We start from the raw sequence: 19795 nt of genomic DNA on the forward strand, positions 1-19795 counted from the left end.
CTGACTACACTTCCTGCACACCCTGACTACACTTCCTGCAGTTTCTTTTGCAGAAGCCTCTTTATTTACCTGACCCATAAATATTTCCCAAGATTTTGATGTTTTCACTTTCTCATCTCCATAGCTCTTCCCCAGCCCACACTATGTGGACAATGTCTACACTAAGACTCTCCTTACTCTATGTTGTGATGGAAAGTTGTCCCATCTGTCCATTGAATGGAACACTGTGATATTGAACCTGGTTTTGATGTCATCCCCTGGGCTTAATACAGAGTAGTTTGTTTTGGTGTGTGAATATATTGCTTGAAGTGTTTTCTTCATTTGTTCTCTACCTTACTTTTAAGAATACATTCATTTGTTATATTTAAATGTATCTGTGTGTGCCCCTGTGCCACATGAACACAGGATTGTACAGATACCAGAGGAGAGTATCAGACACCTGAAACTGGGGTCAGAGGCAGTTGTGAGCTGCTTTGTGGGTGCTGAAAACTGAACTCAGATTCTCTGCAAGAGCAGGAGTGCTCTTAACTACCAGGCCATTTCATTTTCATCTTTTCTGAGACAGTCTCTCATTGAACTTGGAGCTCACAGATCCAATGAGACCAGCTGACCAGGAAGCCACATGAAGCCTCCAGTGTCTGCCTGTCCAGTGTTGGATAACAGGTCTGCTGCTGCACTTGGCTTTTACATGGGTTCTGGGGATAGAACTTGGAACCTCATGCTTGCACAATGAACACTTTCTTACCGAGCCATGTCCCTAGTTACTCAGCCTTGTGTGTTCTCACTCGGATGAACGTTATTTTAATCTTTATGGTAATAAGCTCATTTTTAGTTATAAGGAATTAATTAAAATGAGTATCAAAAATAAACCCTTTCCAAATTCGTTAATGATAAAAATTTGTATTCTACCAAATCACAGTTCTATATTACCTTTGTAATAAGTACCGTGTTTAATAATTCTACTAAAACCCACACAATCTGTTTTAGTAACAAGTACTCCTACCGTTCAGAATTAGAAGATGTTTGATTCTCAGGCAGAACGTGAGAAAGCACAGAGGCTAGGAATAATATTTCCCGACATTCTTTTCTTCACAGCACTCTGATAAATGTAAAGATAACACGGAGCTCAAAAAGAAAGGGTGTCCATAAATATCTCACGGCAATTCTAACTTGGTGATATATGTGCTCACATAAATAAAGTTCAGAAAGTAAAATTCACTTTGTAATGTATTATTAATCAGAGGCATTCATTGGCAGGTGGTTTTAACAAGCTCTTTTAAGTGTATGCAAAAGATCAACTTTTAAAACAGCAATTCAGTAAGATACAGCTTTGGGTATAAAATGAAATCAAATCCATACAACACAAGCATGATCACTGTGGACCTCAGGCGCTTTCTTCTAAAAGACATTAACTCTCTGATGGGTCAAGAGAACTCCCTTCTATTTAGTGTATCATATTTGTAACATTTTCTATGCATATTGATAGAAATCTAGGTTGAGAAGGTTTCCTCCTTTTAGGTGGCAATGGGAAGTGCTTGCTTGCCAAGGCAAATCGCCACGAGGGTGGCTGCTGATGGTCGCTCTCTGCCACCAGGGCATCATACATAGACAAACATCTTCTCCCTTTGCTATTCTGCTCTCTGCAAAGAGATACTTGCCACTATGGCTGTCTTGCCCACCATATTTAGAACCACTTGTCTTCATTTTTACATCTCATTCATTAGCATGCAAAGAGCTGCGCGCCGAGCAACAGAGCACTCAAGAGCTGCCTGTCTGGTTTTATTTAGGGACTAGTGCTCCTCCTGGTCTGTGTCTTCTCACATAGACGTTTCGTAGATTGGGGAGAAAGGCTAGTTAGTCACCAGGGAAAAGCGTCAAAGGCGCATAACCAGTTACCTCTCATGCCATCTTGTCATGCTAACGCTAAGTACATATGTGCTGCCGTACAGGCAAGCATGGGGATGATGGCTCTCCTGAAGGGATCAGCCTGGCAGGTTTATGGACTTGTCAAGGACTGGGCTGAATGACAAGAACACAGACCCTAGAGCAGCCAGGGCCTCAATTAAAAATGTGCTTTTTCCTCAAGCATGTGTATACTTGCATAGCTGTGCGTGATTTTTGTGGGACAGAGAAATGTCTGTACCCTGCATGTGAGATCTTCATGTGTACAAGTATCCTAAAACCCCACAGTAAGCACGCACACTGGCTGTTCTTAGCTTAGCGTTCCCCTCCCTCATCCTCACATCTATCTGGTCAGCTGCCATGAATGTTGTTCATCTTGCCTCGGTTTTCCCCACATGCCTTTCCTTTCCAACAGAATGTCTTAATAGTATCAGGCTACATACTGGAGGGCTCTGGAGGATGGAATGCCTACTGGGGGTTCCAAGGTGTGTGTGTGTGTGTGTGTGTGTGTGTGTGTGTGTGTGTGTGTATACAAGCTTAATAGGCCAGATGACACTGAGGCATTCTGGAAAATGAAAAGAAGTTATTGACTGATGGAGTAGGAAGAAATGAGTCAAGTAGGCAGGCCATTTGAAGTTGGAGTTGAGGGTCAGAATGAGCTGCACATACCCAGGCTCATCTGGAGAGCTAGGCAGCATTGCAGCTGCTTGCTCTTCCATGGCTACCATGCAAATTATCTACTCTGCTATGGGCAAGCTCACCAAGGATGGTCCATGGCTTTTTCTGTCCTTCTGAAAGTCCATCTATAGGATTGGAGCAAATGTTCAACCAGTAGTTGCTGAGTTCACCCCATGGATATGGCCTTTCAAATGGGGAGCTGAACTATTTTAGTAAGGATGTAAACAACTCTTTATTTACGATGACAGTGACACACTATGCTTACTAAATGGCGGTTAGCTTCACTTCCAAACAACTACCGCTCATACGTATTAAATCCATTAGAGTCCCAAGTAAAGTTATTTAATTGTAGCCATATGTTTACAATGACATAAATCTGTAGCTGGATCCACCTCAGCAAAGGACTGCTGAATGCCTAGGATGTGTTATCACTGTATCTATCTACTTCGGTTATAAAACTGATGTGCTGAGTCACACATTTTTAATGAGACTTACAACATCTGGGGATAAAGCTAAAAATGAAAATCCGTGAGATTCCCACACCTTTGGTAGCTGCTCCAAGCTTACCAGGACAAAGATAGTTTCCTCACTTCAAATTTCGTATTTCATTTTTTTTAATTTCTCAGCACACTTTGTTGTAGTTTGAGTGTGATTTACACCCAGATTCAACCAAAGAACAACCACTCAGAAAAATCCCACTACCACCACCACCAACAACAACAACAAAAAAATAAGACAAAACAAACAAAACAGAACAAAAACAAAAAACCAACAACCAAAAAATGCCCAAATTCAAGTTGATTTAATCCCTACCATGAGGCATTAAGGAGAAGAAAATAAGTCTCTTAAACATTCCTGTCTCCTGTCCTGTAACAGTCACCTTGGGACTCCAAAAATCAAGAAGGCCACCATCTAATGCAGTCCTTCAACCTTGGACCAGACCGAGAAATCATGATTAGCCTCATTTCTTTCGATCTTGCCTAGTCTATGAAACTGCACTCCCAGCAGCAGAAACAGACTAAGACAACCATACAGCTCATATAACACAGGAACTCTGGCCAGGACTTACAGCGACTTCCCATGAGGATGTTACCCTGAAAAAAAGAATCGGGTTTTAGATGATATCTCCGCGCCATCACTGGGCCGTGTGCTTTATCTTATAGCTGATGGAGATGGGAGGGGGGAGGTCCTAAAAAGGGGAGGTCAAGGAACCATGAGCTGTGCATTAATGACGCAAATATGGGAACGGTAGCACCGTACGTATCTGAAGGTGGACTCAAAGGCCACTGGGATGTACAGCTGTCAGAGAATCTCCCTAGCCACTTTAGAATCTCATTCAGGAAAAAAAAAATCGAGATGTCAGTTTAGAAGAAAGAAATACATGAATAGCAGTAAGAACCGATGAGTCAGGGGAAAAGTGAGACCTTGGAATCTGGAGCCACTTAGCATCACCGCGTGGGAGGGAGTGTAGGTGTAAGTGGGGCTTAAGTGCATCACACGTGTAATTTATAAATAACAATGATCCAGTTACAACACATGATCCTTTCATCAGAGGAGGCATTGCTAATTAGTATACAGTTTCCTTTATTTTTAAATGTAAATAAGAACAGATTTCAGACACGATTTAATCATCCCTGGTTCATATTTTCAAGCCTCCATACGTAACCTTTTAATGTCTAATATTCTGATATGAGTTATTTTTATAAAGGCAGATACATGAGAAATGTATCTATCTCAAGTTCAGTTTGCATATACATTTTAATGAACATTAAACAAAACTGCCCTATTAATGCCCCCCTTGCCCCAGATTTGTGGCAGAGGCATAATATCAATTTATAATATGAAATATTTCCAGTATTTATTGAAAAAGAAAAGACATGTTGGAATTATTTTTAGAAACTTGGCTTGAAATTTAACTCTGTTTTCCATTCATCACTAAGTTGAAATGTTCTGTGGAACATTTCATTCTGATTGCCACGTTTCAGTTTAGTGTGTCCCACACAACAGGAGAGCCATCAAATTTCCCACCTAGACTAGCTGCAACAGCCGAGTCTAGTGCTCCATCTAGTGGCTGTACGCATTACTGACACCTGAGAGTTTAAACAGCATTGAAATTGCTTTGTGGTGATCAACCTTCCTAATACAGTGGCCCTTCAATACAGTCTCGGGTTGTGGTGACCCCCAACCATAAAATTATTTCTGTTGCTACTTCATAACTGTAATTTTGCTAATGTTATGAATCATATTGTAGGCATCTGTGTTTTTTTAATGATCTTAATTGACCCCCATGAAAAGGTGCTCTGAGCCCAAAGGGGCTGTGGCCCACAGGTTGAGAACCCCTGCTTTAGACTCTAGTGAGCATTCTAAATACCATGTTTTCTTTTAGAATATACACTTAGTATACCTGTACTATCTTTAAATGAAGGAAATCAAAAGTAGATATTCATTGTACAAGTAAGACTCCATTAACTTAAACCTACATTTTCATTTAAATACACTGCATACCTCATTGTGTGGAAGAAATATACAATATAGATGAGAGGGAGGGTAGGAACAGTAGCCCTGCTGGCAAAATTGTGATGACTCTTGAGCTACATTTTCTCCTTTGTAATGTTCCTTCAACAACGTAGCCTCGGCAAGGGTTGCCATAATGACACCATTTCAAAATACTTGCTCACATATTCCTGCCACTACCTGAGCTGCACAGTAACAAAAATAGAGTTGATTATTTTAAAATTGAAATTATTTAAATGTGCACTCCCAAGCTCTTCTTTAATTGTGTATCCATTGCTAATATCTAGGAAAGTTCCCTTTCCTTTATCCCTAGAAATGTTTACAAGGTCGCATCCCAAGGAAATAGACAAGTGGTCAGACACACTAAAGTGCAGAACTGTAAAGCATTAACAGGATAATTACTGTGTCCTCCTTAAGGAAAGTTTCTCACTGCAGCCTGCTCCCTTCCCATAGCGTGCGCGGATTTCGTAACTCATCAGTTATAATCCCAAACTCCACATAAAGTATTATTGGTCACACATAAGGATCTTACTCAACATGCCCGAAGCAAAGGTAAGGCTAAGAAGCTGTTTATTAAAAGCATGCAAGCCAGCCTAAATTTCTATAGAGCTAGTGTTGATTACATTTTACTCACCACGTTATGAAATCTTGTGTATAATTATAAATTATAAGCTAGCCTGGGATCATTTGATACCAGTTACAACAAGTTAACCAAATTTTACTCTTTCTTTCTATTTGACAATAATGTCACTTGACTGTTATTTCAAGAGGCTATGCCTGCACAGACTAGATGGTCCCTTGGTATCAGAGAACTGGCTCTTGCCCATCCTCGTTCCCTGTAGGAAAAAAAAAAAAAAAAAAAAAAAAACAACCTCACAGATACTCAAGGAGTAAGATAGAAACCAGTGAAATATTTGCATCTAACCTCCACACATCTTCTTGTACATGCCAGATAAGAGCTGGCTGTTTACAGTATCTGATACAGTGCAAATGCTTCCCATAGCTTCTATGCATACTGCTGAGGGATGCTGACAAGAAAAAGTTCACACATGCTAAGTAAGATCCAAGACTAGTGGGATGCACAGGAGCAGACCCTTTGGAAACAGAGGAGTGTCTGTAAGTGATTCCCTGGGAAGGGGATGAATGGATTTGATACATTTTGGGTTTTGAGCTGGAGTTTAGCGAGTATATATTGCTGCCGACTAGAGCTAGCATATTTACAAGAAGAGCCTGCCAAATGGAGGTCTCTAGGATTATAACTCAGGGTATTTTCTTTGCATTTGTCATGTTCAATCTGCCCATCAATTGACTGGCAAAGATGGAAAAGATGAAGGAGAGATGGTGTGTGTGTGTGTGTGTGTGTGTGTGTGTGTGTGTGTATGTGTGTGTATTATTCAGATCCTTTTGACTTACTGATTTTAACACAATACAGTAAGTCACTACAGTGGGCTTATAATATGTATTTTCTGGATTGGAGATGGTACGTATAAATCCCCAAGCTGCCAACATTACAGCAAGATTTCCCTGGATCCCCAGAAGTTGCCTCAACCCTACCTCCATGGCAAGTCATCATTTCAGGGATTGCTCAGACATTACAAGCCTAGGTCTAAAAATTAATCATTTTCTATCTGCTACAATGGCTAAACTAGATCTCGTCGGCAGCACCCCTTGATCTACATGCCCCTAACAGACTTAACTTCCAGAAGACTTAAATATATATTTGTATACATTAAGAGACTTCCATACATATCTCTTCCCTCAGTCTATAGGGAACACAAACCTTAGAAAGACAACATAAGGAGACAAGCGTGAGGGCACCTAGAAAAGACACGGCTGCCAAAATTGGAAGTGTCTAATCTGGAGGTCAGGAGGTGCTTGACCATGACCCAGTGACTGCCAGTCCGTGTCAGAAAAAGTGCGATCATTTGAGGGATCCCCATCCACCTGGAAGCCCCAAAGGGCACCATAAGAGGACAGGGCTCTGTCTTTAAAGTTCCACCCAATGTCTTGCTGACGAACAGGCTGCTGGTGGAAGACCTAGTTGTAGGGGCAGCAGTGCTTGTTCGGAAAAGAGCTAAACAGCTGCAGCTGCCAGGCCGTTGTGCAGACTGAACAAGACAAAGGATGTACGAATGTGTGGAAAACAGCGGAGGAGTGACTTGCTCCTACTGGAGGTTGACAGGCAAGAGCTCCCTCTAATTAGAAAACATACTCTGTTCTGTGACGTAGAAGGCCACTGTAACCTTGAAAGTCTATGAGGTCATCTTATTAATAACTCAAGCTTACTAATTCTGCTTCAGCAGTCCATGGTTTATGTTGCTTTGAATCATGGTGAATAACTGACGTCTCTTCTACTTGATTAGTATATGTTAAAACCTGTAAGATGAAATCCAATAGTCCTGGGGAAATATGTTCTTTAATCACACCCGATTAAAAACCCCTCCTCTCTATTGCTATGTATCACTTGGATGAATAGAATAGAGGTGTGTCTATGTGAAAATGAGGGTAATATGTATTCCAGAAAGCTCAAGGAGAATAGGAATAGCTCAGCATGTGATGACTCACAGAAGATGATTTCTGTGTGTTTGTGTATGTGTGTGTGTATAGAAATTTCCCCATAACAACTGGGGCATGGACTCACCACACTTCCGGCTTGTGGGCTTTCATGCCTTTATGCTCATTTATTTGTCTTAATGACTAAGAATGTGATTTAAAAACAGTCCAATGGGCTGAGAATGGACCTCGCTGCTCTATTTATTGGTAGCATGTACATTGCTGTGGATTCAATTCCCAGAACCATCGTAAATTAATATACCACAAAGTTAAAAGTAGTGCCTAAGAAAGACAAGAACTTCTCAAGAGGAAGCACACGATCAAGGTGGGGAAAGAAGAACACAGGATTAAGCAGAAAGTGGGAAAAAGATAGGAAGCAGAGGAGACTCACAGAAGAAACCAGAAACAGTAGACAAGCTAATAAAAATTCCAGTTCCTGGCTGGGGATGCTGGTCAGGAGGGTCTAAGAGACCCCTAAGACAGTACAGACTACTGACATTTCTTCAGATTACCTCCCTGTTTCATTTGAGTTGCATGCTCAGGACATGTTACTTCTCTTGGAAGTCACAGGCTGGCAAATAGAAACTCCAGAGCCAAGTATGGGATATTTCTCCCTGACTTGTTGATCAGGGGTATCCCAGAGACAGACCCAAACAACAAAGGCTATTGGTTTTGGTTATCCAACAGTACTTGATTATAAGACCCCACTGCTAAAATCATCATATACTTTGGCCGTAGGGCATGCAGAAACCAACTGGGTACTGACCAGAACACTTACTTCCAGTCGGCTAGCTCTCTGAGTATAGGAAGGTGCTGTGTAGGCTGCTGGGGTGGGGTGGAGTCATCAGTAGTCTTACTCAGTTGTGAACCCTGTGAGCTATAATAATGACCAGCGTGACAAAATATGCTCATGGGTACCATTGTGGAGAGACTCCAATTAAACTCATGAATTTATAGCATGTTGCACGCATTTGCCGTTCCTGTAGATAGCATGCGTGATTAATGCTTCTGGTCCATGACTTTGCAAACAGATGTAGTAACATGCGCTCAAGAAATGGCAAAGAAGGTCAGTTTGAATGATTTTACAATTTAACCTGGGAAGTGGTTTGCCTTGAGTGGTTACTTTGATATGAGGGAGAATGTGTTTTTCACAGTCACACAGGAATCTATTATGCTTGAAGTTTCCCATGAGAGAACCTTGCTGGAGTCTGGTCTGTGTCAATGACAGGTACTTGACAGGGCTTGCTGGTTTGTGACCTGTTTCAGCAGGGAGGCTATGACTGTCTCCCTGTTTCATCTGCTCCTTTGAATGCCACTGAACTCAGTCACCAGCCACTTGGTAGGGAAGACCAAGTGGTGGTGGGGTCTTCTTTTGTCTTTTCTTCCTTGCCAGTAGCCCCCATTGAGTGCGCTCAGAGGAGCCCAGGGGATGCCAGCTTAGGGCCACACAGCACAAAAAAACACATTGTGGCCAATGGCTAATAATGACTACCAGTGCTTTCTAGATGAGTGGGGCGTAGGTATATGGAAGGATAGATAGTTGAGTTGTGGCAAAATAGTGAATTACTTGAGGAATCAATTTCTTTTCTCTGTAAATATTGAAAATCCCCTCCCTATATGACAATGACTATTAAGGAAAATCACACAGGATTTTATGGAACTGATTTTGAAAATACCTTCAGGGCTACTTTGAATATATACACTTTGAGTTTTAAGTTTATTTCTCTGCTACTTAAGAAAAAAGAGTATTGCCGGGAAGTGGTGGCAATCCTCCACTTTAATCCCAGCACTTGGGAGGCAGAAGCAGGTGGATCTCTGAGTTTGAGGCCACTCTGGTCTACAGAGTGTATTCCAGGACAACTAGGGCTACACAGAAAAACTGTGTCTTAAAAAAAAAACTAAAACTAAAATAAACTAAAATAAAGAGGAAGACAATTGAAAACAGAACACACGTGCCCCAAGGATGGTGGTGAATTTGATGAAAACTTGAAGAAAGGGAAGATTTTTGTTCAGCTGGATGTTTGAGGTGTCCTGTGGATATTTTAAAAACTTAATAAATTACATAATTATTAAGTGGCAAAGTTGATTACCAGAAAGATGATTAGCTCATTCTGTTCACAGCATTCAGAAAAAAATGTATGCAAGACAGAAGGAATGACCCAAACTTGCTATGTTGAGAATGCTCATCATACACTGATGAGCCCAGGGTGAACTGCTGTCCCTTCCCACTCCCCGCCTCTCCCCCGTGCCCCGGTAAGAACTCCATGGGAGCAGTACCTGTGTGTGTTCTCCGGTGTGCCTTCAGATGAGAACTTTTTGTGTATACTTTGTTGCACCCTTCGAAGTCACATCTGTGGATGCGCCGCTTCCTGGAGTCCGGGGATTCTGATCGTCTCTGGCGTCTTGTGCTCTCAATGCTAAATGGTGAGATTGAACTGAAAAAGAAGAAGTAGCATTACACAAGGAGAAGCCCAGCCCTTGATCCGGGGCCTCAGCAGGCTGAGAACATGGCTGTGGACTCCGTAGCCTCGTGGGCTCGATGATCATACACACTGCTCTCATCTCCTGGATGCTTCTCAAAAGCTAAAGAAAGTAGCATGGCTAATTTTTATTTAAAGATTTCTGGAGAAAGGAAAACAATGTTCACAAAAGCAAGCTAGGCACAGTGATGCAGACATGAAATCTCAGCATGTGATTGGCTGAGGCAGGAGGAGCCAGAGCTGGAGGCTAGCCTGGGGTACATGATAAAACACCCAAGCCCACCAAGCCAGTCTCATGCAAACAAACTCCAAAAGCAAGTGTCAGCAGAGGCAAGCAAGAAAATATCCCTTGTCTGTGCTGAAGGAGCGGCTCAATTTTCTAAGTCTAAATGGTCTTTCTAGAGTGTTTTGGAAAGCCCCACTCTAGTTCAAGTCACTACAAACATATTTAACGAGAGTGGTGTCTGAGCTGCATGCAGCATTATACAACCATGCAAATCACAGCACACATTTCAAAACAATTGAGGTCAGGGTGAAAAACATGGGTCTCAGTGCATCAACACGGTGACTCACGACGAGCAATTTCTGTGCAGAGAGATGCACTTGACATTTAACTTTCCTACTTGTTTTTCTTTTTTTCTTTGTTTTTTATTTTTGTGGTGAGGAATAAAGTGCATTGTCTTTAAAGATTAGCTGTACTACTATTATGAGGGAGGAAAAAAAAAAAAAGACTTTAACTATGAAGTTTGGTCCAGACTTGCATGTTGTTTCATTTTAATGCCCAGTAGAAAAACAGGATTAGTTTGTAATGTCAGGTAATTCATTTACATGTACTTTTTTTCAAACCTTAATCTCTTTTGATTGAGACAGAAAGTACATGACTCATCTTTTTATTAGTTACCCATGAAGTTCTCTAAAATTACAGTGGAATACAATAAAGAGACGGGAACCCTTGTTTTTACAAGACACATTTACCATGACCAACATTTTATAGGGTCCCCCCTGCACCCCCTTCAGGTTTTTAACCCATTCCTATGTTTTTGTTTTGAGTCTTCACGTGTTTGTTATTAACTATTCTACATATTTTTTAAATATCAAAATTAATATTATTGGGGGGGTGGGTCCTGGGGGAGTGAGACAGCTCAGCAGTGCTTGCTACTGAGTCTGACCCGAGTTAGAACCTTAGACTCCACATGGTGAAAAAAGAGAACACAGAGACATCACTCCTACCCCTGTACACAATAAATGCAGAAAGAAAAATCCTTTCATTAGCCATTCATCTCTTTTTTTCCCCAATTTTTATTAGGCATTTACTTCATTTACATTCTAAATGTTATCCCCAAAGTCTCCTATACCCTACCCCCCTGCTCCCCTACCCACCCACTCCCCATTCTTGGCCCTGGTGTTCCCCTGTACTGGGGCTTATAAAATTTGCAAGACTAAAGGGACTCTCTTCCCAATGATAGATGACTAGGCCGTCTTCTGCTACATATGCAGCTAGAGACACGAGCTCTGGGGGTACTGGTTAGTTCATATTGTTGTTCCACCTATAGGGCTGCAGACCCCTTCAGCTCCTTGGGTACTTTCTCTAGCTCCTCTATTGGGGGCCCTGTGTTCCATCCGATAGCTGACTGTGAGCATCATCTCTTTTAAGAACTAAACACGACTATAAAGATGGTCCCTCATTCTTGGGCCGTTGCTTCAACCTTTCTCCTTCCCTGGAGAAGTCACTACCAATTTCTTTAGATGTTTCCAATGAAAACTGTTTTGCTAAAATATATCCATTGTCCGCAACACTGTGGCTACATAGGTCTCCTTACCCACAGGCATACCTGTATGATGAGCACGTCTCCCCTATACCTGTCTTCTTTCTCATGCCTCCTTCTCCCATTCGGCCCCTCTATTCCCTACACACCTACATTCATGTCATAAATGTTTAAATATGTTACTATATGTATAATCTGCAATCATAGAAATTTATAATATGACCCTGGGGTTTTGAAGCATTATAAGCAAAGCTATGCCAGTGTCATAACTTTGCAAAGTCTTCTATCTTCACCCCAACCCCACCACCTTTTAAGCATTAAGCATCTGAGCTTAATCTAATATGTAACTGCCCACACATCAGTCTGCTGAGCCAAGGATTATGGGAGTGGTTCATCACTTAAGTGACAAACAGGGACTGTTTCTGATAGCACTCTAGTCCCTTACTTCAGCCAACTGTTTTTACAACATCTTCCAGCACATTCCTGTTTATTTTTTTGTAGTGTATTTTTCTTGTCTACAAACAGCAGAACAGGCGGTCAAGGCTTCAGAGAAGGTAAGATCAAAGGTACACACCATTCATCAAGCCCTCAAGCAGTTTGACTTGAGATCTGCGCTAGCGTGAAAGAACATGGGCTGTGTGGCTGGCTGAGGCACATATTAAAGCCTCCATTATCAATCAGGTTGGATTTGTGGTTTTCCATGTCATCGACTCATTTGCCGGGATAAGAGTCAAAACAACACGAAAGGACAACTTGAGTTAGTCCTCAGAGCGATTCCAGCACTGCATGGGATTCCAGTGAACAAGAAGACGTTGTGTGAAATCGATTCATTTCTTGAATATGTCACCGTGCAAATAAATACAGATTTTGGCTCAAGGAGTCTTATAAAAGAAAGTACTTCATTGTGTTGTATGACTTGTGGCATCTTTCACAAATCAAGACAATGATAGTATTTGTTTCCATTAAGTTGAAATTTAAGGTCTTTAACAAGTACACTGTTTTTGACATTATTTTATTATTTACATTATTTTACATTTACATATGAATAGTGATGTCAACCCATATAAACCCAGCCACAGGTCTTGCTTGTGGTTGACTTTAACCAGTTTATCTTGCTAAGAATTTCTGAAACCGAACCAGCTTTTAGTGGTCTTGAAGGTACCTGTGATAAAATCCACCCAGCGGTTAACCAACAAGCAGAGGCTGGCCGTGGCAAGGACCTTCTTTACTGAGTTTAGAACTGATTCAAGGCAAAGAAGTATGACGTGGACATCCTGCATGTTCATGCCTTAGTCTCTGCTTTTCATCATTCTAAAGGATAATATTTTTTAGATGTTACACAGAACAGCCGTGTGAAGGAATCTGTACAACAAAGATGGATTGTAAAATACCTCTAACAGGTATGTACCCAGGGGCTGGACTGCAGTGAAGCCGGTTCTGAGGAGTGGCTTTCTTGGTCTGCACTCCCCCGTTTTCAAGAGCACAGGCTCTGTCAGCAGATTCAGAGAAAGTACCATTAAATCTGACCCTTTCAGTGCTACTTACTGGGTTTTTTTCTCTGCTGAAAGGTAGTGGGACTTCAGTTAAAGAGGACCAAGCACGCGGAAACCTTTACAGAGTGTGGAAAGATGGTAGGCCAACCTAGTGCTATGCTGGATGGCCGCTGTCTGGAAGCCACTGTATGTAACCCACAGTTAGTAGGCACTGTGGGTGGACTACAGCAGGGAAAGAGTTCGGTTGAAGCAATTCCATTACCAAGTTCAGTACCATGCGGTCAAGGTACTGGTACCTAGTAAGTTTACGTCCTACAGCTGAGGAGGTTGTGAGCATTTAAGAAATGCATCACAAGAAAGACATTTCTGCTCCATTTCACATATAATTTAGAGTTGACAAGTCCTCATGGGACTGGTCCGTTTTTGAGCCTTTGGATAACAGACACTCACTCCTTACTCCTCTGCCTCCTTCCCCAAGCTTCACATTTTAAGTAGGACTAGATATTGGGGATTCAGGGTTCTCTATCAACAAATACATGCCTATAACGACTACAGTTCTTGCAGCATCTCAGGAGCATAACTTTCTAGACACAGCATGACTGCTGTAATACCTATCTATATAGGAAGCTGGGATCTCTTGCAGCTAAGTAGGTAGGGGAACATGAGTGACCCTGATCCCAGAATCATTGCCCTAACCAGGGCTTCTCTTGAGCATGAATGTCTGTAACAGATCGGCCAGCAGCATCCTTCCATTTCTACTCTACCCTTCATGCGCTATGCTTTCAGAGCAATGTGCTCTCTGGTTAGATGACATTGAGGATTCAAGCTGACTCAGTACTTCACAAGTTGGGTGTGTTCTAAAGAATGTCAATGTGCCATTGATGACTGCACTCCAGGTTCAGGATTATTTCAATTGCATTTAGTGATGATCTTTGTATTTTCAAAATGGCCGTGATAAGTCTGTGTTCACCAAGTTGGTACTAAATAGATTGTTACAGTTCAAAAGGCTAGTCACTGCAGCTGTCCAGATGCCAAGTGAGTAAAGACAGATGCTGTGCAATCCTACAGACCTGAGTTCAATCCCTGAAACACTCTGAAAGTCCGGAGGAGTGAACCAACTCCACAGTTGTCCTCTGACCTCCTCACGCGTGCGGAGGCACGTGAATGAGCTCCGTCATACATATGCAAATGCACACACGCACAAATACTCATACACAACAACACCACCAAAACCCAAACCAAACAAACAGATAAATATTTTTTAAAGCAGTAACTCCATGCCCCATCTCTTTCTCAGAAGGCCACCCCACTCAGAGCAATTGATACATGCCCAAGAGGCTTCCGAGGCCCATGTGGTAATTTTAGATCCTGGGAGAACAAAAGAACAAGTCCTGACTTTAGCAGCAGTGCAATCTAGCTTCGAGTGGCAAGTTAAATTAGAATTAAATCCAGAGAGTCTGGGAAAGTCACATGCAGAAACAGCTCCATTTAATAAACCCAAGGCACTGCATGGCTGCCACAGAAAAAGAAAATCAGGGTGAACCGTAATCAGCAGGTAATAAAAGGCCATTTGTCACGGGTGACGTCAATGTGAGGAGCTGCCCTCTACTGAAATTGGAGTTCCTAAAGGAGTGAAAGGGAGGGAGGGAGGGAGGGAGGAAGCAAAGGCCAAGACCTCCTCTCAAGATTTAGAACACACACACACACACACACACACACACACACACTCAGTTGCATTGTTGAGAATACTGCTGACAATGTACATTCACAGAATGCTCAGTGTGTGTGCATCAGGCTCTTCTCTGGTAAGTCTCAGAGCCATCCTAAGGTTCACACCAAGGGCATCCAATCTTGCACTGGAAGAAGCCGAGGCATCCGGAGTCAGAGTCAATGTCAGGATGTGGAGCTTAGAGGCTGACCCCGGAGCTCAGCGCTATTACTTTACGTTTTGGGAGAAGATGTAGACGGCATGACAAATGAATGTATGAGAAAATGTAAACCAGCAATGAATCAATGTGTATCACTTAACGGTCTGCTCGGAATCAATTGTGGAAGGCAACGACACACAGGAGCACTCATGAATGCTGCTCATTCCAGAGGCATACGTCGTTCAGTTGAAAATTATAAGGCAGACTGTCTTGCTAACACTGTCAGAGACACACGGGGTTAAGTTGCCATTGTTCTATAATAAAATATTTTCTCTAATTTTTAAAAGTGTATTTACTGCGTGATTGTGTACAGGAGTACTTCCGATGGTGTGCTTGTGAAGGTCAGTGGACAGCTTGAGGAAGCCAGTTCTTTCCTTCTACTATGTGGGTCCCCAAAATTGAACTCAGGTCATTGGGCATGGCAGCAAGAGCCTTGACCCGCAGAGTCATCTCACTGGCCCCAGAAAATACTTTCTTAAAGTCTCTGTGAAGTGTACAGTTTTCCCAAGGGAGAGGCCCACAGTGGCATGAGTCAAGCAGTCCTGAAGAGACAAGCCCCTCCTGTCACTGTGGTTCACTTACAATGGTACCAGAAGGAATTCAGAGTTGGGCTGAACAAGCAATAATTCCCTTAAGATTAGAGATATATTTTAAAAAGTGCATTTTCTAATACTTTTGAAGTTTAAAATTCTAAGATTAGCAGTTGTCACTGTTTCTAGAAGCTGTGATTCACACATTATCCCATTTCATGTTAGAATCAGAATTCAATAATGCTCCCAGAATGTATATACTGACAGTAAGTGATACCTCATCTAAATAATATCCAGTCTACACTGAAAGATCAGTCTTATAAATTAGAACTAAACCTGACACTTTTTCACATGAGCAGAATATGCCCCAAATGTATTTCTAACTACTGTTTTATTTTAGTAAACAAAATCTCGTACAAACTTGACAGGAAGATGGTGGCGTTGGAAATGAGTCCATTGAGAGACTAAGGGACCAGGAGAAAAGTCACAGTGTTTCATGACTGACCTCACTGCAACAGCAGCTATGAAATGCTTCCCCACACTGGTTTCCAGACCACGACTAGATTAAAGACTACCAGAGGCTGAGCTTTCTATTTTAGCTCCTTCATGTTTCATCAAGCAAGATGAAGCCACGTTAAGGAAAAAGGTATAAAAAGGTTCTAAAAAAATTGAATCAATAAAGGTACCAGATATAATTATGTTTCTTCATCAAACTTTTATGATGTGATTAGACTAGCAGCTGAAAGAATTGTTTCTGAACAACAGAAGAAAGATCTCTTATAGACAGAGAACATCTCTCCAGCCAGCAACTTCTGTGAAAACACTTTATGCATCGCAAAGACTCTGTGCTCCAAATCACTTCATAGTAAGTACTAGGCGAAACCTCTTCTCTGGACTTACGAGCTTCTCTAGGATGCAGGACACACCCACAGCATAGGAGACACATAAGGTGCTTAAACATTTAGGAGAACTTTTCTACAGAAATTCTTCAGAACACTGAAGTTTTCTGCCAGGAGTTGTAGCTTGGTGGCTCATGAGAACTTGAAACAAAACAAACCTTTCAGGTCAGAGCAGGATTACAGGTAATTATTTTAATCCCGATGCCTTCAAGGCAAGCCCCACCCTCTTCACTGAGGCAGTATGTCCTCCTGCCTCCTTACTTATTCACGCTTATTTCTTTGTTTCGGTATTAGGGATTCAATCCAGGGTCTCCCGTTTTGTAGACAAACGGTCAGTCTACCCCTGAGGAACAGCCGAACAGAAAAGCAGACCTTTATGTCTTTCTTACCTACATGGTTCTTGAACATATCTGCTTTGAGACCTTCTAGAATCATGCTGGTCTAGAAAATTACTTCTCTTGGACTTGTGGGGATGGGTCAGTGATTATGAATATATGATGCTCTCCCTGAGAACTTGAGTTTGGGTCCTAGCTCCAACATTGAGCAACTCAGAACCATCTGTTAACTCTAGCCATCTGAGGCCCTCTTCTGGTCTCTGGTGGGCACATGTACTTACCCCACCCCCATCATTAAAAATTATATCTTAAAAAATACTCTTGACTTAACTAAAGATACTAGCTTAGTTTTAAGCTGCTCAAACAGGGACTCATGATCTCAAATACATCTGTCTATTATCAACAGATGTTTGAAAGGCTTGGGCAGAAAACGGAGGCAGGAAGAAGTTTGGGGATCCTTCTCTGATTGGCAACAGAGGGTCAGAACACTGCTCGCTCTCAGATGTAACTGTACAGCGAGCAGCTTATCTTTCCACATTGGAAAGACCTTAGGAGGCAGATTCACTACTAAGGCAGTTCTGTGTATGTATGTATGTACCCCAGGCAAGAACAGCACAGGATGGGACTCTACGTTTTAAATATTAAAACAGATATAGGATCGTTCAAATAGGCAGTTCCGATGAGATATTTTAACACAAGCACAGAGTAAAACTTTTGACATGACCATCAAAAAAAAGCTTCCATCTATTGCATGCTGGTCATTAGCCAGGTCTATGTCACACTAGGGATTTGGTTTATTAAAGAGCATTGAAATTTTGCCAGCTAACTACCTCTCACTTAGGTTTGCATAAATTATTGTAAAGCTTTTAATGCTCACGTGGAGCTACATAAATGACAAGGCCGAGTAGGACCCCTTGCTAGTTTTCCACATAAGTCTATTTTGTCACCAAGATGACTGTAGTGTGCCACAAATACTTATCTTTCCTACCACAAAATGGCTACATAATTGAATTTGGGAGAAAACCAAAACTTTTCAAATCAGACAGAGAAGGATATTTTCTTTGCTTCCCCCTCAACAAGCCACTTCATAAAAACTTTGACCTTCAAATAATATGTCAAATTAATGGTGCTACAGTTGGATGATACATTATTATGATCCAATTTCATACTTGGAAGACCTTTAGAAAATAAAGAAACAGAGTTTTCAGTATTCATCATTATTCCAAGGGCATATAGCTAACTGGTGGCAGACTTGAAGTCACAGACCTGACTTGTTGACCCTGTTCATAACAGACTTTACTTTGAATCAGGAAAAATCTGTCTGGTAGCACTAACATCCTTTCCATCAGCTAGACCTCAGAGACTCACACTGTGTACGTTTTTGCTTTGGTTTCTAGGAAACTCAGGCTAAACAGGCTAGGGATTTTGATTGCTTATTTTTTTATTCTAATTACAATTTTAGAACAAAAACCTACATGGTTTTAATTTTGTATAGCATATTTTATTAAGGATTTATTTTTTCTTGCACACACACACACACACACACACGTGTGTGTGTGTGTGTGTGTGTGTGTGTTTGTACAAGTATGTGTGTTTACATGCATATGGATGCCCACAGAGGCCAGAAAAGGGTCAAAAATTCCCTGGAGCTACAGTTGCAGGCTGTTGTGCATCTACTGATATTGGTAGTGGCAACTGAATTCAGTTCATCTGCAAACCTGCTCCGTCCTTTTATAGAGCAATGTTTAAAAGTGTACATCATGAAATCCTACTCTACGTAGTTGATCTATTAATACAAAGAAAAACACAAGCAAAACAAATAAACAAAATGTACAAAATTGTTTAAAATAGAGAGTTTCAATCTGTCAGGCTCATCATCAAAGACCATTCATCCCCACCCCCCCAAAACCACAATTTAAACAAAGTCTGTGGTTTCTAAGGTTCAGCTTAAACACTTCATTTGTTACATTTCATGCTAGGTGTTTTCTTCTATTCCATGCTATTGTAGATGGAACTGTTTCTTTAATTTCATTTTCAGATTGCCCACTGTGAGGGTCTAGGGACATAAGCGATTTTTGTGCACTGACCTTGTGTTCTGCTACTATACTGAACTTATGCGTCAGTTCTAGGAGCTTTCTGGAAATACCTTCAGTATTTTCTAGGAAGAAGGTCTCATGCCAACTGTGAATGGAGGCAATATGAGTTTATTATTTATTTTTAATTGCCTTTGGCTAAACTGTTGTGTGAAAGCTGTAAATTCAGACATCTGTGTCTTGATCTTCTTAGTCTTTCATCTATGTGATCTTTTATCCTGTCTGTTAGATGTGAGCCTTTCATACCTGGTCCTCATGGGGATGGGGACATTCCCTTGCATTCCAACTGTGATGAGTGTTTTCATCATGAAAGGATGTTAGAGATTGCCAAATGCGCTTTCTGCACAGATAGAGACAATCATGGGCTTTTGTCATTATCTCTACTAATGTAGTGTGTCCTGCTGGTTTTCATGTTAACAGAGCCTCACTTGTGGGTTAATCCCACTCATTATGGTATACAGTTCTTTATGTCCTATTGGATCTGTTCACTAGGGTTCTATTGCAGGCTTTTAAGTCTTGGTGTAGTTTATTGTGATGTCTTTGGTTTTGATATTGAGGCAATGTTATCTTCACTGGATGAGCTGAGAAGTGCTCTGGTCTCCTTTGAGTATGCATTCCACAAGA

At 41.4% G+C, this 19795-nt stretch overlaps 1 protein-coding gene across 3 annotated transcripts in view; it reads right to left on the bottom strand.

The window, feature by feature from the left end:
• Klf12 (Kruppel like factor 12) overlaps window positions 1-19795 on the bottom strand; it is a 403434-nt gene that overhangs the window by 24449 nt on the left and 359190 nt on the right. For all 3 annotated transcript variants that reach the window (XM_029541485.1, XM_029541486.1, XM_021203306.2), the window contains one exon: window positions 9925-10082. In XM_029541485.1, coding sequence (XP_029397345.1) covers window positions 9925-10082 — 158 coding nt within the window. The remainder of the gene's footprint in view (window positions 1-9924; window positions 10083-19795) is intronic.

Source organism: Mus pahari, chromosome 8 (genome assembly GCF_900095145.1).
Source record: "Mus pahari chromosome 8, PAHARI_EIJ_v1.1, whole genome shotgun sequence".
Taxonomy (NCBI): domain Eukaryota; kingdom Metazoa; phylum Chordata; class Mammalia; order Rodentia; family Muridae; genus Mus; species Mus pahari.